General features: G+C 37.8%; 2 protein-coding genes across 2 annotated transcripts; both read left to right on the top strand.

Moving 5' to 3' along the window:
- Nucleotides 1-6,628: 6,628 nt before the first annotated feature.
- On the top strand, nucleotides 6,629-7,790 carry LOC140011399 (uncharacterized). Its single transcript, XM_072060193.1, has 3 exons — nucleotides 6,629-6,684; nucleotides 6,785-7,076; nucleotides 7,383-7,790. Exons 1-3 carry the CDS (start codon nucleotides 6,629-6,631, stop codon nucleotides 7,788-7,790), a joined length of 756 nt encoding a protein of 251 aa, XP_071916294.1.
- A 2,538-nt stretch (nucleotides 7,791-10,328) lies between these two features.
- On the top strand, nucleotides 10,329-11,259 carry LOC140011398 (uncharacterized). Its single transcript, XM_072060192.1, has 2 exons — nucleotides 10,329-10,910; nucleotides 11,002-11,259. Exons 1-2 carry the CDS (start codon nucleotides 10,329-10,331, stop codon nucleotides 11,257-11,259), a joined length of 840 nt encoding a protein of 279 aa, XP_071916293.1.
- Nucleotides 11,260-27,739: the final 16,480 nt, after the last annotated feature.

Here is a 27,739-nt window from a genome sequence, read left to right as displayed (position 1 = left end):
AAGATGCGTTTTAACATTTTTGAAAACTCACCCGAACATATCAGTAAACAACTTTTTTTTTTTTAAATTTGTGTTCAGATTTATCGGAACTGCTACCGTAAATATTCACAGTCAATAATTTTATGGCCACGACATACCACTTACACTTGTTTGTCAAGAAATGCAATCATCAAATTAGTTATAAATTTTTATAAGAGTGCAAGTACTGGTAGATGGGTATTTCTTAATATAATTTGTCGGATATCGATACATTTTTTAAAAACTATTTCTAATCTTCCCAACCAACCTAACCCTCTCATTCACTGTATTTAACAATCCTTCTGTTATGTAAATCATTATACATTACAATTTTTTTAGCATGTCATGCATCACTTATTTCAAATTTTCTGTATATATATACATATATACATTTGTATATATATTTTATTTATTATTCTGTACCACAATATAAAAAGATGTAAAAATATTATTTTCATTTTCAATACAATCTCGGGCCTAGGACGTGTCAAAATACTATTGTGTCGAACTACGTATAAGTTTGGGAAAAAATTATGGAATAATTGTTGGATAATTAAGGAGCATAATGAAACTTTTTTTTGGATGATTCAGCAGCCGAATTTGTAAATTTCAATTTACGCAATCAACTCGTAGGGGACCATGACCAAATAAAATGAACAACATCGCTTATTCTACCCTTGCAAACAAATAAAATGAACAACCCATTTGCTGAACCCAACTCTTTAATTCTTTCGCTAATGTTCACAAGTCGCGAATTGTGAATTACTAACACTTAAGTTTATCAAATGTAAAGAAAACTGTGAATTTACTAATGTGTCATGACTAATATCTGCGGCTGCACAGTGCATATGGCCTGTAAAGATTGGACTAAATTTCAAGGCGGGAACATGCTTTCGTCCTTTCGCCATACGCAATTGGACCGCCAGTGTTGGCGCCCCTAAGCAAATGTGAAGGGGCACGCTGCAGTAGTAATTAAAAAACGTTGCCTTCTAATCTCACAATGGAATTCACAGTGAAAGGTGGGCCACCATTGACGTATGACCGTTCATTATCTGTCCAACCGTACACCTTTGTGATTATTCTCCTATAAGCAAGACTGGCGCCAGTCTTGTCATCTTGGGGAATTACATCCCAACCGAGCTAAATTTGCTCTCTAACATAAGCTCCCTGTAACCCATGTGACTCGTGTGATGACCGGAGGCAAATTTTCTGCCGCCTTAAAAAATATAACTGGTGTGCCTTACACCAGTGTTGAACCTAGTTGAGTCTTATTAACCCACTAACTCATACAACCGTTTCCGTAGGCTCCCATCCAACATAGATTAAGATACAGTAAGTGATACAAATGTATTCTTACTGATGATAAAAAATCTCTCCTGCATGCCCCATTCAACCTAGATTAGGAAACGTATTTGTTTACTTGAATGGAGGAAAGCCAAGTATGGCCGATGTTTTATGCGAGAACTGCCTGGCATTTTTTGTCATCCCAACTTCATAACGTGTTTTGGGAAAACTGGTAGTCAAAGGTCATGAAGGAGGAAAGACTTAAAGAGCTGGTGTTTTAACCTTCTCAAATTATTTTCAGGGGACGATACTCCGAATTCAAGCAAATTCGCTTTGATACCTAAAAATGGGTACTCCGATTACAATGGAGCAAACCCAAGAAAAGCGTATGTTGAAATGGACAAGGGTTACTTTATAACTCAAATACATAATTTGGTTAGTGGTACTCTGCTTAAATGTGCACTGTGGTATTAATTGTGCAACATGACAGCCATAAAGTCCGTTTTGTTTAGCCGTCTTCAATTCGTTTATTGTAATAAGCAAGCTACAAACTTGTTCCAAGCAAATAGGGGTAGGAAAGGCATAAAGAGTTGTTCTTGTCTACCAAAATGGATTTATTATTGTTTCAGCCAAAGGAGGAACTGAAGCCGTTAATGGGAAAATGAGTACCGTCATCTTATAACGGAGGATAGGCAGAAAATAGCTGGTGTTTTATTCAGAAATATTTTTATCTGTATTTTATCCCTTAAATTAAGTTGTGTATGGAACAATGGGTACTCTTTTGTTGTAATGGACGAATGCCGTAAACAGCTGGTATTTTCTTCGAAAACGGTTGCATTGTTATTCGACCCACAACTAAATGGATTTGTAGAAGGGAAAATGAGTACCCTGTTGTTGTAATGGCGGAAACACATAAAAGGCTGGTATTTTATTGGAAAAATCATTGTTATTATTGTATTCGGAAAAACATGTCTGTCTACGGAAATGGGTACTCTGTTCTCATATTCCTGCCGAACCCGTCCACAACTGGTCTTCTACAGCGGAGTAGTGGAATTCAGAAATATGCATACGATTTGGTTCTTCTAATTTTCCCAAATAAAAATTTAGATGCAGTGCCAACTGTGACTTATTATCGCACTAACCTAACTTAGGTTCGTTAACCGTGGTCTGCAAAAGGAAGCCTGAAAGAGGTCAAACTGCTCTTAACAACTCAGTCGATGCACTGCAAGCTCCTCCATTTAAACTCAGGTCCGTCATCCATATCTCTCCTCCTATAAGAGTTTCACACAACTAAACTTCTTCCTTGCATGCCCATTCACCCCCGCATTGGTTTCGCACAACAGCCTTCGCTATTGCATGCCGCTTCAGCTTCATACAACCACCATCTATAAGTTTCGCATCTTTCTTTACCACCTGTAACACGTAACTAGACAAAAGTTTCGCTTGGTTCTGCATGTCCACCCCCTGAACCGACCAGCCTCCTCGTAACAAAACCCTTTTCCAGACTGACTCATGGCACTTGGACGACTTCCTGAAATACATGTCCTCAACAACAGAGGCATAGTCGGCTACTTTCAAGATGAGGTCTTACCAATTCACCACATTGGAGTGAAGTGGATAGTTGAGGAAGCGCTGGTTCAGTTAGATAGGTTTTCCGGAGCGGAGTTTCCGCAGTCGATGCTGGTGTCTTGCATCCCCATTCGCAACCCCATTGCGAACGAGAAAGTATTCCGGTCGCTGGTCAAGTGGCGCCGTCGTCCACTCCCCCTTATGCAGAACCTGAAGGCGTTTTACATCATGACCTACAATGCCTGGTTTGTGGGCAAGGAGGAATTTGTTGCACATTTCCTCGGTCTAAAACCACTACTCCATACCGACGTGTGGATCCTCTTCGGCGCCAACTTTACAGACTGATCTGTAACAAGGTTTCTGGCTGAACAGGGGTATCCCGCCAGTATGACGCGCAACGTTGCCATTGCGGACAACCTTCACACTGCAACCATTTGCTGGAATCCATCAGCTGTAGAGATCACGTTTGAAGACAGAGATGCTATTGACAGCCTTCTCCTCACTGTGCGGCGCAAAAAATATCGCAGCTTTCTCAGGATAGCTACCGCGGTTGCCTCCTTAAACCCTATGTTTGGTCTTATTGTGGAGCGTTTCGAGTGAACGTTCGCAAGTACAGCGGTGTGCTTTTAATTTTTTTTGTTCAACATCATATTTGGATGGTGGGTGGTTTTTTGTTCATGCCCCTTGCTGTTGTTGGGCGTACCATGCATGGTTTTGATTGTTAGCGTATGAAGGGTAGGGGTTAGGGGATGATAATATGCAAGGCCTGAAAATTAGGAGTGCACCATTTGTCGGATATGTAAGCGGAGGTACTTAAATCCAAATATATAAGTAAGAACTTGTTTCGTCGTTCAACTCCACAAATTTCGCTGTGATAAACCTAACAATGCTGTGCCACATCCCAATTGGTTGTATGTGAGCTTCAGCTTGTTCAGTTGCCTGGCTAAGCTGAAGTTCATATTTAACAACGCAGCGATTGCCATCCCAGTGACTAATGACGTTCATCGATCAATCAACGATCCCTAGTACCTCATCCGCACACACATTTCGGAGGACAAAGGGAACATGCATTTCAAAAAATCACATAATGCACAATGTAAACAAAAATCAATTATGGAAACCTAGTATGTTATATAACGCAAAATCACCATTTAAACAGTAACAGTCCGCCGGTTGGGCCAACTCAGTGGCACATGCGGCAACCACCTGATGACAAGGAATGGACAAAAGACAATGCCACAACAGTAGCAACCAAAAAAACAAGCGGCTGTAAATGAGGCTAAATGGCCATTCTATCCTTACGGACACCATAGTCCAGTACTGTACGCGGGGGGGGGGGGGGGTTTGGAGGGAATGCAATCAACGCCAACACATTAATTCACGGTTTCAGAACCAGAACAAGGACTACCGCCACCACAGCTACCACAGCAATGTTAAGGATCGTCACGTTCGTTTGCATGCTTCTCAGTTCAGCTATGATGGCAGACACCTCCGTCGCGGGTGTATTGGTGACGGAGGCAGTACTTGATAGGGCGAGATCGGGAACTTCAAACCCCGTTGCTCGTGCAAACTCATCACACCAGCCAATGAACGTTCGATAGGGCCTCTACAATACAAGTACGTTAGCAATCCGAATTTTTTGTTTGGAACAGTTCTACCGAAGAACTTACCAAGGCATTAGCGCAGCGATAGTAGTGGCGTCCCCTGTTTGCTTCAGACTTCCAGACAACACGAACTGCACAGTTTCGACCACAATTGCAATATAATATAGGCCAGACCGTGCTATTGACCGACCCGGCTGAAGACGAAGAAGCCATTCGCAAAGGTTAATCTCCTCCGCTACACCGCCTAACTTTATCTCTGCCAAACACAAGGACACGGCGCTCCCACGGTGTCGACGGACAACGCCTTTAACAAGAATTTGGGGGTTGGAGGGAATAGGTTTTCCCCAACAGTAGTCAACACATTTGTTTGCTTATTTGGGTTTGGAATGAGGTTATTGCTTGGTTAAGTACTTGGAGTCTCCCATCATGTGTAGTTGATGTTTCGGAACGAATACAATAAATATGAATAATCTCACAAACGTCCCCTGAGAAGGTATTTTTATTCCATGGATGCCCCTTTGGTGCTTGTATTGGTAAAAGATTGAAAGAAGAATAAATTATTAGAATGATTACTAAAGTTGAGGGGTTATAAGTACAATACAAAAAATTGTAAGCACCAGATGTGCCAGGAAAAATGCTGATTTTCACAAATTTTAAGTCAACTAGTAGGTTACGTATCTAATATAAAATAAGTAACTAATTAAACTAATTAAATGGAAGAAAGTCGTAAAAGAGGAAACCTATACAAAACGGATATATTATGGGCAGTTACCCTTTTTTTTTACTTTCACGTATTTAATTTATATTAAATGCAAAACCTATTAGTTTTCCTTTCGTAAAAATATTAGTATATCACCTTTTAAATTTTACTTACGTTAACTAATTGACAAATGTATCTGCTGGTTGGTAATTACATTTAACTAGAATAACAGAAATTTAATATCTAATGAAGGTGATTAGAAAATTATTACTCCTAGGCGGCAATAGAAGAAGTAATTTGTCGCCAATTTTTGAAAGTTAAATTTATGTATTTAACATAAATTTAATATGTGAAACTTTAAAAAAGAAAACGAAATAGCGCATAACATACCAGCTCTTTATGAAAAATTGACAGATTTTGTAGTGTGTATTGTACCGGCCAAGACAGAACTAGTATGATTTTTATTTAACATAAATTAAATATATGACGGTTTAGGAAAAATAGAACAAACAACGCATATTATACCAGCTCTTAATGGAAAACTGGCATGTTTTGTAGTATGTTTTGTATCAGATTTTTTTTGGAAACATACCAGCTCTTTATAGGGAAAAAGAGTTTAATAGCGGCCAAAAGGAAACCTAGTATGTTTTCAATTCAATTATAGTATTTCATTTTATTAGTTTTATAACAAAAAATAATACTCAGTTCTTATAATAGAGAAAAGCCTTATAGAGGCTAAACACCAGCTCTTTATGCCATTTACCCCACTTGGCGAATAAACACCAGTTCTTTATGCCTCTTATTAATTAATGGGTTCCAGTTAGGACGTCCGTGGCAGCATACGAGGAGTCAGTCTGGCGGGAGTATATGCATCGGACGCGACCTTTTGGTTGCCATTTACCCCGCCGGACCTGTCTGCCAAATCTATGCTACCAACTTCTAGAAGCTGGTTGATGACCCATTACAGGTATGAACTAACCCTCCCTGTTTATCATATAGCTCACCTCCTGTGCTCTGCGATGAACGTCCGTTAATTTATGATATACGTGTAATTCATGACTGTTCATGTTCCCTTGCTATCGGTGTATTGTTACGGCTCGGATAAATTAACCGTATTCACAGATACGTTGGTCGGTTTGTAAAATTGTTTCGGATGACAGTTTTTTGACGACAAAATGTTGCGTCGTTTGTAGGAGAAGTCGCCACTTTCCCATTTCTGTTCGTTTATCGCTACGGTTAGTCGGTCTCCCAGAAATTCGAGATATTACACCTGATCAATCTTTATTGGATTTTATTAGGAAGTAGTTGTTGTTTGAAGTTTACTCCATTCTTGGGGCTTTCAGGGATTCACTCAATTGTGCCCAGTAAAAGGAGTTAACCGGTCATGACCAACGAATAAAAAGGGAGTTCAAGAACCTCCATCCTCTCCCTTCCGACCGAGGTGCTATCCGAGATGCTTGCACATGTCGCATCTTCTTCATCCACTGATCTTTTCCGGGCAAAACTGTGGTTCGTTCTGCTATTGATGATACAAAGAGGAAGAGGCGTATTCTTGTTCCATTCTGTGCTTTTCGTTTCAGTTTAATGGATCATTTCTCTTATTTTGCAGCTGTAAGTTGTTTTACGAAGTTTCGGAGGCAGACAACATTTACCAGCGGGTGTCACTGGACAAGTTTGAAATCGTTCCGTGGCAAAAAAATGACAAAGTGTCGAGGTTCTTGAAGAAGTGTAGAGAGAAGCAAAAATCCAGAAGCCTTGTATCGAAAAGGAGTGGTAAGCATCGAGCCGATCTCCCGTTGCTTGAATATTCTGCCTTTTCATTTGAAGTTGGTAATGAACAATTTAGTCATGTACAATATAACTCCTGGTTAACGTTACGACAAGTTGGGTTGCTATGGAACGTAAGACGCAATAGTAATGGAAAAATTCGGTAATGTTTTAAATGGAATAGTAATGAACTAATATTCCATAAGCATACTTGAGTTACAAAATTTATAGACTAAGCTCACATCATCTCTTTCATTTGAACTTCATTGTGATTTTGGTCAGCACACTTCACCCCCAAAACATAGGCCTACAACAGGTTAATGCAGCTTTGGGCTCTAGTAAATAATTCTTTTCCCGCCGCCACTGTTCCGCCTGGACTTTTTAACTTTTTCGTTACTCAGTTTTACGCAAGACTGTAATATCAACCTTGCACTGCTTAGGTTGATTATTTTACGGACAAGCATGAGGACTCAGCATTGGAATGCGTCGAAGAAGCTGCTAATTCAGGCCATGCTGATGCTGCATATGCGTTGGGAATAATTTACATCTTTGTTGGTGGGGACGAGTTAAAACGCAAAGGTATGAGACTGCTGAGTGGGATGAAGAAATCCAAAATTCTGAAAGGCAGAGTGAAACTTTGCCGTGACAAGTTGCGAGCGCTGCTGAGAATGATATGGGTCAAGAATCCTGTGTTTCTAAACCCAACGCCCATTTGTTGTGCTGTGACACATGAGAGGAAAACATCTTCATGGCCTATGGATGCCGATGACGTGGAGGAGAGTACATGTGAAGGCTGCGCTTGCGATGAAGAAATTGGAGCAATTTGTGCTGCCCTACCTTATCGTTAGTGTATAAGATTGAATGTTGAGAACTCCTTTGACTGCACAAATTTGTCACCATCGTGTACAAATTAATTATGTTTGGCAACTGAATTGACCGCTACTTCTTACTCTCTTAATATTACTGGTATGGAAAGCTAAATAGCTTATCTTGGCCCTTATATGTTCTGTATTTGATCGAATCATTCATGAAGTTAGAACGAGGATTTTCTAAAAATCCGGTACGTTAACAAAGGATTAGCAAACTGAAATACGATTGGTTTTTCAGGGTCGTCGGATCCAATTTGGGCGGTAGTCTGCAAGGCTCATTACGCTCTATATTTAGCAATGTACATATACACGTAAAAGTACCTTCAGTACAAAACTACATACATATGCAAACTTAACAAAACGCCGTTGTAGAGAAAAGTGTATGAAATGTAACAATAAAGGATGATAGTTAGAAGGTAAAGAGAGAACTCCTCAGCAGTGATCTACGTGACGGATACTGTACTGAAGTGAGAAGTTTACTAACTACATACGAAATGGTGCTAGATTAGATATTGCAAAAAAATTTATTTATGGAAAAAGGGTACTCTGTTCTTATAATGGAGAAAAGTCATAAAGAACTGGTCTTTTAAGAGAAAGTGATACTATACAGAATGTGACCATGATTTGATTTATGAAATTATCCAAAGAAAATTTAGAATGATTTTGTCAATTTAATTAATTAATTATTATATATATTCATATAATGCATTATATAATTATGCTAATATATTATATGGTACGAAGTATAGTATATATTTATTATGATGTTTTGTATATATTAGTATACGTATAAGTAATAGGAATGATTATAATTATATAATATAGGAATAATTTCAGAAACCTCCCCTAAGGTTTCTAACAGTCTCAGGGACCTCCCCTGAAGTTTCGAAAATCCCTTATACCTCCCCTGTCAAATTGTTGGGTCCCAAAATGACTTGAAAGACGTTGAATTGACACAAATATCCCTGCTATTGAAATAATATATTCTGATAATAACATCAATTAATTAGTGAAATGAGTAATAGAAAGAATTAAGTAACTTAACTGGAATTTGATAATAAAATGAATTGCTAATTTCGGCTAAGAGAAAAGGCGCCAAAAATGGGCGCCCATTTGGTTGTTGATGTGACAATGGTAGCTAACTGAACGTTAATTTTGGTGAGGAATAGACCTTCTTGAGCCATACTGATCGTGAGAAGAGCATTTGAGAGCTCCAAGGAGAAATGGGAGAGTTGAAGAAATTGAGTTCTGGAAATTGAGCTGAAGTATTGCTGCAAAGGGTGAATTGTTGATATTCTGAGAGCATCTGAAGCAAAGCAAGGTTAGATACTACGTAGCTTATGACTGATGAAGGTTACTGACTGTGTGGAAACTGAGCATGTCTTCTTATTTTCCTATATTAGCTCTGCGTTTCTGCTTTTGTTATTAATATGATCACCTGACAATGTTTTCATTATTTCTGGTTATAATAGTTATAAACTAGAATGTGTATTCACGCATATGTGATGGTGTTGTTTATATGAATCATACAAAGTGGTTTGCATGAGGTCTAGGGAGTTACTCTGTCATAGTATCATATGTTTGTATACATTGAAGTTCATAAATGGTGATATCTGATGTTGTAGGATGGTGACTGGTGAATGACATTGTACTCCATTGTGGAGGGACAAAAGTTCGAATTTCCAATATAAATCCTGAAAATACTCTTTCATTAATCTGCTGAATGATGTTGCTGAGAAGGCATTACATGAACTGCCTGGAAATATTAATCTTCTTGTACATATGAGATGTGCAATACCTGGAACAGAAGCTTACATTGATATGAATGATGATGAAGCTGTCCATGATATGTTCAGTGTGTATGAAGGTCAACCAGTCATAAATATAGAGGTGTTCAACATAGACATTATCCCAGCTGAACAACCTGCCATGTTGTTGAACAGAAAGATTGATGGTGAGAGTAAGCACATTGAAATTCAGAACAAACATTCTGCCTTGGCTGCTGATGAGCAGAATGTTCATGTTATTGATTCTCAGGATGAGGGGTATGGGGGTGAATCGAGCTCTGATGAATCATGGAAGCAAGGATTTGATGATGACAATGAAGATGATATAGGTGATGAGCTAATGGTTCTGTCTGAGAATTCTAGCAGTGATGAAAATTTTCAAAACTTGGATGATAATGAAACTAGTGAGCTAATTGTACCAGATTCTGAATCTGAGCAAGAAATGTACCCTTTAAGAGAAGTGTTAAGAAACAAGATGTGGACTTACAATCCAAGAGAGGACATAGAATTCAAGGAGGGACAGCTATTCACTAATGTTGATGCCTTTAGAGCAGCACTGAAGGATTATGTGATCCAAAAAGGATTTCCCATCAAAAGGCTGAAGAATGAGAAAACCAGGTGTACTGCAATCTGTGATGTTTCTGGATGTACATGAAGGATTCATGCATCCCCTATAGCTGATTCAATAACATTTATGATTAAGACATACATACCTGAACACACATGTGTGATGGATAATAAAAATCGTGAGGCCACCTCTGACTGGATGGCCAAAAAACTGATAGCTGTGATAAGAACCTATCCTAACTTGTCAAGAAAGGGCATAGAAGTTGAGATGCTAAAATATGGTGTGCATCCTAGCAAACAACAAATGTATAGAGCCAAACAAAAGGCAAGAGAAGAGATTGAAGGCACACATTCAGAATCATATAGTAAACTGCCCAAATATGTTGTGCTTCTTAGGCAACATAATCCTGGTAGTGTTTGTAAGATTCATTATTACAGACCAAATCTACTAGTTGAACCAAGAATCATGAGACTTTTTATTAGCTTTAAAGGTCAGAAAGATGGATTTTTAGATGGTTGTAGATCCTTTGTTGGATTTGATGGATGTCATTTGAAAGGTAGTTTTGGTGGAGTATTGCTGGCTGCTGTTACATTGGATGGTAATAACAGCATATTTCCCATTGCTTTTGCTATTGTTGAAGTAGAAAACAAAGAGACTTGGAGTTGGTTCTTTCATTTCTTTGAAGAATTCTTTGGACCATTCGATAACAACCGTCCCTTAACTATCATGAGTGACAGACAAAAGGTAATACTAAATACTTTACTTCGCCAAATTTGGATAACCTGCTGTGTAGATATGGTAAAAAAGGCTGACTGATTCTTTGCTTTTGATGTAGGGGTTAAACATTGCATATGAACAGCTGCTGCCATCTGCAATTGGAAGATACTGTTGCAGACATATTTGCATGAACTTCAAGTCTCAATTCCCTGGAGTGTTACTGAGTACCTTCTTTTGGCAAGCTGCTAAGAGTTATGATGCAATTGGATTTACTGAAGCAATGCAAAGAATCAAGGACATGAATATAGAAGCATGGAGGACTTATCCAAGATTCCAGTTTCTGCTTGGGCTAGACATGCTTTCTCAACAAATATGAAATGTGACCATGTCACAAACAATTTCACGGAATCCTTCAATGCTTGGATTGGAGACTTAAGGTGCCAACCAATACTGACACTTGTTGAAGGACTGAGGAAAAAATTTATGAAGAAATTACTCAAAAGGTACCAGAAGGCTTGCACATAGACGTCTGCTATCCCAAAAAACATCATAGAAAAGCTTAAGGAAATTGCAATACAATCTAGGAGATGTTCATTGCAAATGGCCAGTGAGGATTTGTTTGAAGTTACTGATGGTGACAGAACATTTATAGTGAGTTTGAACCAGAAGACATGTGACTGTGGAGCTTTCCAATTGTTTGGACTTCCATGCAAGCATGCTGCACTTGGAATTGTATACAGAAGACAGAAGTTGGAGACATACTGTGATCCTTGCTTCTCAACAGAAATGTATCTCAAGACATACAGTGGCATGATACATCCAATTCCTCACGAGAAGAGATGGCCTCCATTAATTGATGTCATACCAAAAACTGTTCTTCCACCACCATTGAGGAGAGCTCCAAGTCGTCCAAGAGTTAATAGAAGGAGAGGGCCTGATGAGCCAAGCCAATCTCAAGCAAAAAAGTCAACCACTATGAGATGTGGCAACTGCAAAGCTACTGGACATAATACTAGAACATGTCAAAGAGCACCTGTAAGACAAAGGAGTACAAGCACCAGCACAAACAAGGTTCAGTCTAGTGGTTTAATTGAGAGACTTGAAATTGCTAAGTGAGGTTGTAATTTGTTATTAATTTTCATGTCAGGGGACTCAATTTGCTAGAGGAAAGCCAGGAAGGGGAATTGCAAATACAGGGCTTGCAGGATCTGTTCTATGGGTTACAATTCTTTCAGATTCAGAAACAGACTTTTCTTATGTTGCTGTTGTCTGATGAGCTAATGCTTGCCATTGATTTGTGCAGGATCATGCTGATGGCAATGTGCCTATTGTCGTTTCTAGTCAAGGCAGCAACCCAACTCCATCAACTCAATCACCATTAATGAATGCTGACTTGAATTTGTAAATAGCAACCAATGCTACTAAGAGAAAGGTATTTGTTCCTTAATCCTTTTTCAGAGATAGCTGCACTTTTAATGCTTATTTACATGCCTGTATATTAATACATGCTTCATCTGCAATTTCAGAGAGGACGACCTTCCAACAAATCTGCTCCATCTGTTGTATATAACCCCAAAAGGAAAACTTCAACAGCAGCACCTCAACCATTTGCAGGAATGCATACTGCTGTACTACATCCTAGTGGAAGTGCCCAAGTACAAACTGATGTCAACATCAATGCTTCAGTTACTCATGATTCTCATAATGTCAGTAGCAGCTTCACCTTTTAGTAGAATCTATTAAGAGTCTTTTGTTATTTGGATATCAGAGGACATGAATATCTGATCATTACTTGTCAACATTGGAGAAATCGCAATATCTGATGTCTTGGTTATCTAATTTTGGTATCTGAACATTAGTTATCTGATATTTTGGACAAATTTATCTTTTTTGTATCAACCTGGATGTATGAGTGGAAACATTTGGCTGTTGTACACTCAAAATGCTTCTGAATAGAAACTGAAGTTCCATTTGCACTATTACTTGTACACTGTGTTTTTGTATAATCTGTCATGTGGTATTCAATAAGCAAAACTGAAAGCACATGCTAATGAATCTGGTTCTTTACTATTATGAATCAATACTCATTTGATATCTTTTACAGTCAACATAACAACATAGACAGCTAAAAATACAAGGTTCATTATAAGCATCAATTTCACTATGGAGTTGAACTTGACAGCATTCAAATTCTGCACTTGATCACCTCTTTGCATGATTGAATGTCCTCCTGCTCTTTGCCTGCTCACTTGACCATCTTCAGATCCTTCGAACCACTGAAACAATATCAACAACAAAATATAAATAGCTATGAATAACAGGTTCATTATAAGCAGACATTTCACAATGGAGTTCGACTGCTCTACTTTGGCAAACTGTATCTGATCCTCTTTTTGCATGCTTGAACGTTGATCTGTTCTTTGGCTGCTCACTTCACCTTCTTCAGGTCCTTCGAACCACTGAAAGAATTTGCAATTTGAGCAGCAGAAATAGAGCTTGTTCGGATTCCTCCTGCTCTCAGAAATCTTAATACTTGCTTTCCGATGACAATGGCAATATCTATTTCTTATTGAAAATGAAATTGGTGAATTCCATGATGAATCTACTAGGCTTGAAGAAGCCATGTGTATCTGTTTGTACGTAGTTTAGCTTTGCTACTTGTATGAGCACTTTGTATAAACCTCAGCCACAACCCAACAACATTCACTGCTTTCTCTTGCAACTTCAATAGGCAATTATATAGAGCTCCAAAGCAACACTACAGTTTCTTATTACCGTTACAAAGAACTGCTTTAAGAGCCGTTGGCATGAAGTAGAAGACAATTTCTTGCAATACAGCCTTACTTTTTTCCATCAGTTTCACATACACCCCCTGCAATTTCAAAGGAACTAAATTCCATTGAAATTTTCAACAGAAACATCCTCACTAATGACAATCTTGAGGGCAGAGATGGAATTTCTTTATTTTCTCTCTCCTGAAACACATTTTATATTCATTGTCCACCTCAATTGGGTTGGACCTAAAACTATCTACTTAGTTTTAGGGGAGGTATAAGGGATTTTTGAAACTTCAGGGGAGGTCCCTGAGACTGTCAGAAACCTCAGGAGAGGTTTCTGAAATTATCACTATAATATATTATTACTATATACAGATATATATTAAAATTATATGCACATATAAAATACATTTATAAATATATAAAAATGGTAATATGTAAATATATATTATAAAAATATTTATAATATACATTTATAAAAATATTAATTAATATACAATATACTTAATATTATTATAATATATTAGTATAATTATACAATGCATAACATAAATATATATAATAATGACTTAATTAAATAAACAAATTCATTCTAAATTTTCTTTGGATAATTTGATAATCCAAATCGTGGTCACTTTCTGTAAAGTATTACTTTCTCGTAAAAGATTAACTCTTTATGGTTTTCCTCCATTATAATAACAGAGTACCCTTTTTTCCATAAATAAATTTTTTATTGGGTAAAATAAAAATAAAATTGATTTACATTAATTGACCAGCTCTTTATGACTTTTCTCCATTATAAGAACAGAGTATCCTTTTTTCCATAACTAAATTTATTTATCGGATAAAATAAAAATAAACTCGATTTACAATAAAAGACCAGCTCTTTATGGTTTTCCTTTATTATAAGAAAAGAGTACCCATTTTTTCGTAAACAAATTTTTTTATTGGATTAAATGAAAATAAACAAGTTCTTGAATATAAACGCCAGCTCTTTTTGGCTGTAGTCCATAAATTATCCATTTTCTGATTTTTTCATAAGCTAATTCAGGGGAGGTTTCTGATAGTATCCCTTATAATATATGTGTATATTGTGACGCCCCGAAAAAAAATGAGTTTGAGAACCCGGAAATTTTCTAATTTTCTAGGGTTTATTTTATTTAATCGCCCGCCTTTTCTACATTTTCTTGATTAGAAAAATTCCCCAGATAAAGTTTATGAGCAAAAATAGTTTTAAAATGATTTTTCTAATATCAGTTAGTTTTTGAGAAATTAAAAGCGTATTTTGGACGTGGGACCCGCAAGTGCGGTAAATGCATTATATTTTTGACAACTTGTTGGATTTTTGCATTAAGTGATATTATTTTACAAAGTGTTAAGATATTTGTATTGGAGAGACAAAAAGATAAGTTTTAAACCTAAAGGTGACAAGTGTCACCATTTGATTGGGCTTACGATTGACTTAAATAACCAAAAATGACCCAAAATATCTTCATTTCTAAGCTTCATATGGCTGACCACCTTCAAGCAATAAGGGAAGAAAAGCTCTCCAATTTCTTTGCTCCAAGCTTGCTTAATCTTCACTTTTAACCGTTTAATTTTAGTTTTACTCCATAAAACCTCTTCACTTAGTGTTTGTGAGTTGTTTGGTGGAGTTGTTTGGAAAGTTAAGGTGACCAATAGCTCTCTCTCTCTTGTGTTCAAGGTAAGTTGTGAAGAACCACCCTCCTCCCTTAATTGATGCTTAAATCATGCTTAGAGGTTGTATGAGATGCAATTTTATGGATTAAATCTTGAGTTTTGGTTGAATGATGAAGTTTTATTATTTTTGGGGATTTTTCTGTTTTAATATAAGCATGATTGTGTGGCTATCTATGATGATTGGAAATGGTATATAATGATTCTAGAATGTGGAAAAAGTGGAAGATTGCAAGTAAATTCTGTTTTGGAAGAAATCTGGAAAATTAGGGTTCTTGGTTCTTCATTCTGTCCGAAATTTTTGGTCCTAGATAGAGGCCGAATTGGTCTTGGCTTAAAACATAAAAGTTGTAGGGAATGATATTTTAAATGTGCCTACAAAATTTCAGGTCAATCGGAGTAGTGTAGAATGAGATAAGCCGAAATTACTATTGCTGTTCTGGGTTCATCAGGATGTTAGAACTGCGTCTGAAATGGGTTGTTTTGACTGGAATTGTTTTTGATTTGGGTGTTGAGTTCTTCTGATGAAATGTATCTTGATGTCCTAGCTACCATATTCCTTTGGAATTTCTGCATTTGGACCTGTTTAGACTGAGTTGTACTGATTACAGCATAGTGTAATTTATAAACCTGCAATTACGGTTCTGGTTTGGTATTTTGCATATTTGACCTAGTTGTGCTAGGATTTGGACTGAGTGGCCTTCTACATTGTTGTAGCCCTGGTTCTTAGCTTCGAAATGGTGGGTCTTGGACCTCCATCCGATACTCGTAGTACCTTTGGTGTCATTACCGCAAAATGACGTCAAAACTGTTTTTCTGGTTTGAGCTAAACTTTCATTTCCGGACTTTTCCCTAGCTTGACTTGTACTAGTACTACTTGGAGCTTGCTGAATGGCTATTGGATGAATTTGTTGTTGTGTGTGTACCTTTGGGACTGGCTGAGGATATAATGAAGCCGTGATGGCTGGAAAAGTAAGCAAATTCAGGGGAAATGCTGTCCGAATTTGGAATGGGCTTGATTGCTTTGCGTTTGTGCTTTAGGGCTTGGACTTGAGTGAAGTAATGCAACATGATGGATGGTTTCGGAGCCGTGGAGGTGAGTGACCTCAAACTATTTCTGAAGTTATTTATGAACCGTTTCCTGCATTATTTACTTTTGAGATGTTTCCAAAGTTACTTTTGTACCGTTTTCTTGCATTATTTACTTTTAAACTGTTTCCAAAGTTACTTTTGAACTGTTTTCTTGCATATCATGCGTGCTTGCATATGAGTGTTCCTTGTTTGCTGTAATTCTTGACTTATTGGCTTGTTATTATTGATTGATAATGTGTTAAGTGCTTTCGATGATTGTTAAAACGAGCTTTCTAGGCGAGTGTGTACTTTATCGCACTCGACCTAAATAACTGTGCAATTTTCAAGGATTTAATTATTGAAATGCTAGTTGCGCATGATGTAAGCCTTTTGGGCTGAACTGGCCATTGCCCCTTGTTACCGGTCGTCTCGAGCCAGAAACGGTCTTGGTCGGGCGATTAGGGACTTGGGTGAACGTTTGGTATACTCGAGTATTACCTTGTAGGTTGGTGGAGTCTGGCCAAAAGCCAGGGACGGGGTGAATGAATGCACGAATGAAACCCAATGAAATGAAATGACAGGAGAACGAACGTATCCTTTTCATGAATGTTACTATTGCTTTCCATTGTAAATGTTTCTTGAATTATTGATACTCCATATTGAAATGACATTATTGAAATGAACGATTGTGAAACTGATTTGATAACTGATTTTACTGGTTACTCGCTGAGCTTCTAGCTCACCCCAAAAATATTTTATTCCCCTCCACAGGGCTCAAGGCGAAGGAGTGGCTTGTAGTGTTTATCATGGATTATATCATGTATGGATTGAACTTGGATTTTCTTTTGTGTAATCGTTCATATTGGGATTGTATTGAATGTTTAGAATTGATTGGATGTGTAATAGTCTAGCTTTGGACTTCCTCCTGTATAATAGTTGGTATCAAGGATCAGAGTGGCGCAGTGGAAGCGTGGACGCTTCGCTTTTGATATGTAATTCTTGAGGAATTTGATGTAATATATGAGATTTATATTGTAATATTTGAGGTTTATTCGTGTAATTCAATTGAGGACTTTAGTGAACGACTGAGTCCCGGCGAGAGCCGGGCAGGCGGCCCGCCAAATCCTCTGGTTCGCCTTAGGGGGAGGTGGGGTCGTGACAATTGGTATCAGAGCTTAGGCTTCAGATCTCTGTAGTGTATCCTAGGCTTGAAGTTTAGGATGCCGGACTGTGGGTTTGGTTTTTAGTGATTATTGCGGGATGTCTCGACTTGATTGGTACAAGATGGAATGTCGAGGACGACATTCTTTTAAGGAGGGGAGATTGTGACGCCCCGAAAAAAAATGAGTTTGAGAACCCGGAAATTTTCTAATTTTCTAGGGTTTATTTTATTTAATCGCCCGCCTTTTCTACATTTTCTTGATTAGAAAAATTCCCCAGATAAAGTTTATGAGCAAAAATAGTTTTAAAATGATTTTTCTAGTATCAGTTAGTTTTTGAGAAATTAAAAGCGTATTTTGGACGTGGGACCCGCAAGTGCGGTAAATGCATTATATTTTTGACAACTTGTTGGATTTTTGTATTAAGTGATATTATTTTACAAAGTGTTAAGATATTTGTATTGGAGAGACAAAAAGATAAGTTTTAAACCTAAAGGTGACAAGTGTCACCATTTGATTGGGCTTACCATTGACTTAAATAACAAAAAATGACCCAAAATATCTTCATTTCTAAGCTTCATATGGCTGACCACCTTCAAGCAATAAGGGAAGAAAAGCTCTCCAATTTCTTTGCTCCAAGCTTGCTTAATCTTCACTTTTAACCGTTTAATTTTAGTTTTACTCCATAAAACCTCTTCACTTAGTGTTTGTGAGTTGTTTGGTGGAGTTGTTTGGAAAGTTAAGGTGACCAATAGCTCTCTCTCTCTTGTGTTCAAGGTAAGTTGTGAAGAACCACCCTCCTCCCTTAATTGATGCTTAAATCATGCTTAGAGGTTGTATGAGATGCAATTTTATGGATTAAATCTTGAGTTTTGGTTGAATGATGAAGTTTTATTATTTTTGGGGATTTTTCTGTTTTAATATAAGCATGATTGTGTGGCTATCTATGATGATTGGAAATGGTATATAATGATTCTAGAAGGTGGAAAAAGTGGAAGATTGCAAGTAAATTCTGTTTTGGAAGAAATCTGGAAAATTAGGGTTCTTGGTTCTTCATTCTGTCCGAAATTTTTGGTCCTAGATAGAGGCCGAATTGGCCTTGGCTTAAAACATAAAAGTTGTAGGGAATGATATTTTAAATGTGCCTACAAAATTTCAGGTCAATCGGAGTAGTGTAGAATGAGATAAGCCGAAATTACTATTGCTGTTCTGGGTTCATCAGGATGTTAGAACTGCGTCTGAAATGGGTTGTTTTGACTGGAATTGTTTTTGATTTGGGTGTTGAGTTCTTCTGATGAAATGTAGCTTGATGTCCTAGCTACCATATGCCTTTGGAATTTCTGCATTTGGACCTGTTTAGACTGAGTTGTACTGATTACAGCATAGTGTAATTTGTAAACCTGTAATTACGGTTCTGGTTTGGTATTTTGCATATTTGACCTAGTTGTGCTAGGATTTGGACTGAGTGGCCTTCTAAATTGTTGTAGCCCTGGTTCTTAGCTTCGAAATGGTGGGTCTTGGACCTCCATCCGATACTCGTAGTACCTTTGGTGTCATTACCGCAAAATGACGTCAAAACTATTTTTCTGGTTTGAGCTAAACTTTCATTTCCGGACTTTTCCCTAGCTTGACTTGTACTAGTACTACTTGGAGCTTGCTGAATGGCTATTGGATGAACTTGTTGTTGTGTGTGTACCTTTGGGACTGGCTGAGGATATAATGAAGCCGTGATGGCTGGAAAAGTAAGCAAATTCAGGGGAAATGCTGTCCGAATTTGGAATGGGCTTGATTGCTTTGCGTTTGTGCTTTAGGGCTTGGACTTGAGTGAAGTAATGCAACATGATGGATGGTTTCGGAGCCGTGGAAGTGAGTGACCTCAAACTATTTCTGAAGTTATTTATGAACCGTTTCCTGCATTATTTACTTTTGAGATGTTTCCAAAGTTACTTTTGTACCGTTTTCTTGCATTATTTACTTTTAAACTGTTTCCAAAGTTACTTTTGAACTGTTTTCTTGCATATCATGCGTGCTTGCATATGAGTGTTCCTTGTTTGCTGTAATTCTTGACTTATTGGCTTGTTATTATTGATTGATAATGTGTTAAGTGCTTTCGATGATTGTTAAAACGAGTTTTCTAGGCGAGTGTGTACTTTATCGCACTCGACCTAAATAACTGTGCAATTTTCAAGGATTTAATTATTGAAATGCTAGTTGCGCATGATGTAAGCCTTTTGGGCTGAACTGGCCATTGCCCCTTGTTACCGGTCGTCTCGAGCCAGAAACGGTCTTGGTCGGGCGATTAGGGACTTGGGTGAACGTTTGGTATACTCGAGTATTACCTTGTAGGTTGGTGGAGTCTGGCCAAAAGCCAGGGACGGGGTGAATGAATGCACGAATGAAACCCAATGAAATGAAATGACAGGAGAACGAACGTATCCTTTTCATGAATGTTACTATTGCTTTCCATTGTAAATGTTTCTTGAATTATTGATACTCCATATTGAAATGACATTATTGAAATGAACGATTGTGAAACTGATTTGATAACTGATTTTACTGGTTACTCGCTGAGCTTCTAACTCACCCCAAAAATATTTTATTTCCCTCCACAGGGCTCAAGGCGAAGGAGTGGCTTGTAGTGTTTATCATGGATTATATCATGTATGGATTGAACTTGGATTTCCTTTTGTGTAATCGTTCATATTGGGATTGTATTGAATGTTTAGAATTGATTGGATGTGTAATAGTCTAGCTTTGGACTTCCTCCTGTATAATAGTTGGTATCAAGGATCAGAGTGGAGCAGTGGAAGCGTGGACGCTTCGCTTTTGATATGTAATTCTTGAGGAATTTGATGTAATATATGAGATTTATATTGTAATATTTGAGGTTTATTCTTGTAATTCAATTGAGGACTTTAGTGAACGACTGAGTCCCGGCGAGAGTCGGGCAGGCGGCCCGCCAAACCCTCTGGTTTGCCTTAGGGGGAGGTGGGGTCGTGACATATATAATATTAATAATTTATATAAATACATAATTACATTTGCTATTATGAATAGATTGTAATCTGCTGCCTTTGTAATTTGGCTTGCGCATAACCCGCTTCGAAGTACACGCTCGAATACCGAATCGGGTTGATTTTCATTTCACTAAATCGGGTTTGCCTCCCCTCCACGCCCGTCCCCGCCTGATCAATTATCCCACAAAAAGCTTGTCTTTCTTCAACTTCTCATCGTTTCTCCTGTTAAGCCCATCAAAAGCTCCGTTGTTGTGTAAACACACTTGAAAGCTTCGGTTTAAACTTTCCCCCCCTTCTGAAATTTGGAGCAGTTCGAAGAGTTTTAGGTGGCAAGGTCCAAATAAATCGGATTTATCGCGTTCGCTTCCTCTGTTGCTCAAAGTACTCAATAATTGAATCGCATCCCGAAGCAAGCATAGGCAGTAACATGGAGGCCTGTATGAGTCTTCCGGTGTATGCAGGCATGTGGGTCGACGTAGAAGCTCTCACTGGTGAGTGTATCGATATCACGGAATATCTTAATGCCCAAAATTTGTTAACTTTGCTAGCAAATAATGACAAGTGCTATGATGCGATGATTAGGGAATTATATGCTAACTGTAGGGCAAATAAGCAGAAGTCTGTTCTGCGTTCAGTGGTTAGGAATGTACACATGGAATTGTCTACTGAGGTTTTGTGTTCAGAGTTTGGGTTGGTTGACAGTGGATACACTGTTGACTATAAATGGATTAGTGCAAAGAATGTAGATAAGGTTGCTGTAAAGGGGTACAATGACCTAGAATTTCTTGGAGAGATTAGGCAAAATGGTGACAGAGTTATGAACATGGCCAAAAAAACTAAGTTTTATGCGCCGTATATGAAACTGTTACCACGGTTGTTACATCTGATAATAACTCATAACATTGTACCTAAAGCCGGAAGTATCACTTCCGTTAGTGCATTAGAAAGAGTTATATTGTGGCATATGTTACACAAACAACCCGTCAACATAGGCAATTTGATCATTGCAACAATGCTCAACAGGATTAGGAAGATTAAGAGCAGGGAGAATAAGAGAACACATCTCCCTTTTGGTATATTGCTGACCAGGCTCTTTAGGCGCTTTAATGTGCCATTCTTGGCTGACCATGTTGACAAAAGATTTTACGCCCAAAAAATGGAAGTATCGTACTTCAAAAAACTGGCATTCAAAACTGAAGATGGTGGTTGGATGTGGAAGAAATTCTATACCTCTGATGCTGTCATTGGTCAGGCTGAGGACGCGAATAGAAAAGTTAAAGAAATAAAAGAGATGGCTAAGGGGGGGAAATGTGCTGGGGTCGAGGTGCGGCCGGTTGTGGGGGAAAAGGCACACCTTGAAGATGTTGTCATACTATCTGAACAAACCAGAAAAGGGGCAAGTGTATGTGACAATGTTATTTTACTCCTTTTTGTTTCTTCTTCTCGATGGCAATACAGGAGCATAACCCAATATTTGTATGATTAGGTTGTGGATAAAGTGACACAAATTTTACGAAGGGTTGGTGCCATCGAAGTGAAGGACTGCGGATTTGAGACATTGCCATTTCTACGAGATGTAAGACATGCTCTTGTGCTTTCCTGTAATCCCCTTTATATATGCTAATACCTTTATTGTCCAGTGTCTACCACAAGCTTCCGACGTACCACCTGATGAATTGAAAGAAGCCGTATGCTTTCATGTCAGAGAACTCGTCCCGCAGATGTATGTTAAAGTATCGGTACTGTCAATGGCTAACAATGATCTCGCTTTCATCTGATTATTGTAATCATGTCAATCATTGTTCACAGCTGTGTCAGTACACTAGATAGGCAGCATCTCTTTGATATTACAAGAGAAGAACTGGAGCAAGTGATACTTCAGGAGACATGTCTCAGTGACAAAGTAAATATTTTATGCGATTGCACAGGCCTACCTTGTTCACTGATCTCGCTTTGTATTTCCACTCTTATTGAATGTTTGAATTTGTTCCATTCGGTGAAGGTTGTGACCCAGTACCTTCACTTACTCCAGAAAGAATATAAGCAATTTGTTTTCTTCAATCCTATGTTTTGGGTACGTAACGAAAATTATTGTATGTGTTGTTGTGCCTTGCAAAATGTGGACCTAATACTTGCTTCTCAATCACTTCGTTGTAGCTGAAATGCGTGTTAGACTAGCCATGCATATCTCCCGCAAGCAAAAAGACATTCGTTGATCAAAGCAATGACGACTCCATGACAAATCCTGAAAAGGTAAACATTAGCTATCATTCTCGCCTTAATATTCTTATACAATATGAGTAGCAGCTGCATGTTAGTGGAATTGGATTCAGCCTAACATGCCTTAGCTTTTAACATATTCAACATTGCTTGTTGTATGCGATTGCAGATTTTTTTTCCAATCATTTATTCAAATCATTGGTTGCTCATGATTGCACATGCCAAGGACAAAGAAGTGTACATTGTTGATTCTATGGACAATTACAAAACCTTCTACCAAGGTTTGATGCAATCTGTGGTGAGTAAACTTCAAAATCGTACCTTAGTTTTATTTCTGAAGAAGGTAACATATTTCCAACATTCGATACTTGCTGTATTTATTTCCTTTTTAGGAATGGATTTGGATGAAAATTTTCCACGAAAATCAACCCTGGACATTTATTCTTGTAAAACACAAACTAAAACAGACAGACGCGGCAAGTTGCTGGGTTTTCACCTTGAAGTTTGCGCAATGTTGGGCAAAGGGGTGTCGGCCACAATTTGTAAGTGCACAAATGGACAACCCCTTGTGGCAAGCTCACTCTATTGCGTCTGACATTGTTTCTGAATGTATGTACAGGTTGATGTTGTCATTGCTAGAAAATTTATTGCCTGGGAGATCGCTTTGGGGAAACTTGCGGACCCATTCGCTTATGCTGCTTTCCTGATAGACAATAAACAGGCACATGAGGTTGTAACCAGAGGAGATTTGCAAGATGATGCTACTAAGGATGCGGGCCATCAGGAAACAGGGAATGGTACATTATGTCTCGCCTTTACTGTAATTGGGTCGTTGCATATGAAGGCAATATTAAATTTTAAATTCTTTAGGGCTGTAGCAAATTATTGGTACGAAATTAATCATTGTATAAAGGAAACCATAAAAAGTGTATGTACCTCTGTTCCGATGCATCTCCTCGTGACCATCGCATTCACAAATTGCTTTTCTACTCCCGCTATTCCATTATTGCAAGGCTGCTGCTCACGACATTGTAATAAATTCTCGACCCCAGAACTTTGCTTTACACTTTCCAATTCCTCTTGTTTGATTTCGCATTATGATATTCAAATTGGATCTCACATGCAAAATCCATATGTTGAAATGCTGTATGCTTTCAATTTTTCCCCAGTCGAAGGTACAAGGGTGAAAAAAAGTCCGCCAGAACTTGCGTCCGCCAATGATTCAAAGAAGAAGTTTCTTATTCTTGATTTGAATGGAGTGCTTCTGGGCAGTACATTTACAAGGATGACGAGAAATCGGGACTTTAATTTCAGACCACATTGCTTTGAATTTTTGAAGGTCTGTCTGTCATATTTTGAGGTGGCTGTTTGGTCATCAAAGCTAAGGTATCCACCAACCTATATTTGAATTACTTCATTAACTAGAACATCCACAAGTTTTTCTGTTATCATTGGAATTCAAGACAGTTGTGTTTTCTGCAGCCACAATATTCAACCAGTGTTGGACAGTCTATCCAAAAGAATGAATGAACGTTTGGAGCAGAGACTGTTATTTGTTTGGGTGAGATGTCATTCACAAATTATTTCGATTGTGTGTAATCAGTCCGTGTGTAAGACTTCTGATAACTGAAAGTCGGGAACAATCAATATTGTGCAAGATCAGTCGCGGTGCACTATGACACAAACCAGTCTTAGGGAAAACCCAGACAAAACGGTGATGTTTAAGGACCTGAAACATGTGTGGGGAGAATATAAGTCGTACAACAGCTCTAACACGATATTAGTCGATGATTCTCCGTATAAATCATTCCTTAATTCTGTAAGTACACCATACCTACTGATCGTTATGTTGTATATGTTCCGGTATGCTCAAATAACATGATCAGGGCTAACTGTTTCCATATTACTCATTCTTCAGCCGTACAATGCCATCTTCCCCACCTCTTATACATGTTACACTGTAGAAGACAATTATTTGGGTAAGACGTGGTTCGCGATGCTTTGAAATGTGGCTTTTGCTACGGTAAGCACAGGGTGTTCAGCTAGCCTGACACAAAACTTATTTGCAAATCCTGATGGAGATTTTGTACGACACTTGAAGAAATTGGCCAGTGCTGATAATGTACAAGATTTCATTAAGCGAAACCGTTTTGGGCAATCACCCGTAACAGAAGGCAGTGTGGATTGGAACTTTTATGTTAATGTTGTCAGCAAGCTTGGACTGCAGAACACAGCAAAGCAAGTGACGCGCAAACAGGAAGTCCCAAACAAATATTCTCCGAAGGTATCCATTGCATTCATGTTCAGGAATATGTTCACAATAGTTCAACACCTCGTTATGATAGCTAAAATTGCGTCTGATCATATGCACAGAGTAAGAAAAAAAGGAAAATTTGAAAGCATGAGGAAGATCAGTTTATGGACCGTTCACTGTACGGAAGCTTCTCCAAACCATTGGAAGGAGAGAACCTCTCTTCTTATGGGACACACAAGCAAAAGTTTTGTGCTTTAGTGAGATACTGGGCCTGTCTAATTCATATATGTTGGTACTACTTTCTTCCCTTCTGTTTTTGTTTGCAAAGGGCCGTCGCTAAGTTTTTTTATGCAAATTCTAAAAATGTCGAAATTAGGAATGACGTATGTTGTCTGCAGGTTCCCGAATGCACATGAGGAAAAATTATCAGATAATGGCTGTAATTGCTGTCAAATGCAGGATGCGTCAGCCATATACTCCTGCTACAAACGTTAGCATGTAGTAAGTTTAGCCTGTTTTCATTCTAATTGTTTGTTGGCAACTTCTCGTCTAAACATTAAGGATCTAAATGTCACTCACTAAATCTGTCCGTCTGGTTAACCTCTCGGATGCGTGCAATACTAACAGTTGGTCAGGGAGCAATGGTTGACATTAATTCAGCTAGGCTCCTTGCTTTGCGTCTGTACCAAAATAAAGTCCAGCAATGGAATCTGCTAACCAACACGAAGTCTGTATGAGTAATGTATTTCTTTAGCTAACCCCTGGTTGAATATGTCATTGGATAGTGAAAATTAGCTGCTGGACTAGGAGCTTAAGATTGCCTCACTTTTGAATGGGGATGTTTATGCTGCTAACGGGCTTGGAGAACTTACAATACTTTTGTGGGCCTGTATTGATGCATTCGTTGGACAAATTGGAATACGTTATTGAAGGGATGCACATGACGCAGGCACACATGTTTCCCATCATGCAAATGGTTTGACGGAACAGGTAACATACCCAGCAGCTTGGACATACCCCTTGTTTGGGATGTGACTTCAGGCTGGAAGGTTGTCTTGCATGAAGAAAATGGTTCAGTCTATTATTGGAATATTCAAACTGGAGAAACTTCATGGGAAGTTCGTGGTTTGCCCAGAGTCGTGTTTGTGTAGACAGTGCAAGCGATGCGTTTATTGTTGAACGGTTTCATGCAGAAAATGTAATTGGCTGGATTCTATGATTCCTTCTGCCAATACTGCTATTATATTCTTGTAAATATGCCATGGGTATAGAGACACGTGCAGGGTATGGAAGCAATTTGTAGCAGAGCAAGACTGCTGTGGTTGTGCTCTTGGTTTGGTGTTCAATTGATTGTTAACATGAAATTATTGTTCATTACACCCACTTCCATAGCTTTTCACTGTCTAGTTTGCGTAGAACGGCAGAATTTTGTTAAATTCAAACGAATGCAATATTGATAGCTTCGTTACGACCACCAGTATCTACAGTCAACATGGTTCTTAACTTGTTTTGCCCCGTCACGCGCGAGTACTAGGTTTCTGAATGTACGGTTAAATACCCCTTTCTCTTAAACAAAAATTTAGATATCGGCTTTAGGCTTGCTTTGGGAGTTTACGAAGGAACAGAAGAGAAAAGAAGAGATAACTTAGAAAAGAAAGGAAAAGATGCATATTTCGTTTGGGAGTTCAACGAAAGAAAAGAAAACAAACATCTTTCCCTTATTTGAGAGTTGGAGAGATGTGGAAAGAAAGAGTTTTATGAGAATGCAACTTTACATATTTGCCCTTTCAATTTTTAAATCAAAGTCCAAAGATTAGTTTTCTTGTTTCAATAAATAGAATATTTGAGCAACACAAATTTCTAAAACAATTGCATATGCATTCCTACAAGGTGAATAATAATAAGTTGTGTTTCCAAATAATAAGTTGCTATTTTTTTCTTGCATCTTGAACTATTTGCCCAATTTTACTCAAATAGTCAAATGTTAACCTTCACCTCATTGAGATTCCACATATATATTTATAAATGTATATTATATGTGCATATATTTATAATATATATGTGTATGTAGTAATAATATATTATATAATTATACTTATATTTGTTATTATAAATATACTAATATATACTAATTAATATATAATATTCTCTATAATTATAAAAAATATTAGTACAATTATACAATGTATTATATAAATATATATTATAATTATTTAAATAAATAATTAAACTAATTCTAAATTTTTTAGGATAATTTCATAAACCAAATCGCGGTCATTTCCGTAATGTATCACTTTCCCATAAACGACCAGTTCTTTATGACCTTCTTCCATTATAAGAACAAAGCACCCATTTTTCCATTAATAGATTTATTTATCGGATAAAATATATAAAAACACGTTTTCCAATAAAACCCCAGTTTTTTATGACTTTTCTCCATTATAAGAACAGAGTACCCTTTTCCATAAAAAAAATTTATTAATCGAATAAAATAAAAATAAATCAGTTCTCTAATAAAACACCAGCTCTTTATGGCTTTCCTCCATAAATTATCCAGTTTCCCATTTTTCCATACGCTAATTCAGGGGAGGTTTGTGAAATTATCCCGTATAATATATGTGTATATAATACTAATAAATTATATAATTATAATTAGATA

This window comes from Coffea arabica, chromosome 7e (genome assembly GCF_036785885.1).
Source record: "Coffea arabica cultivar ET-39 chromosome 7e, Coffea Arabica ET-39 HiFi, whole genome shotgun sequence".
In the NCBI taxonomy this organism is placed as follows: Eukaryota; Viridiplantae; Streptophyta; class Magnoliopsida; order Gentianales; family Rubiaceae; genus Coffea; species Coffea arabica.
This window is presented reverse-complemented; position numbering and strand designations above follow the sequence as displayed.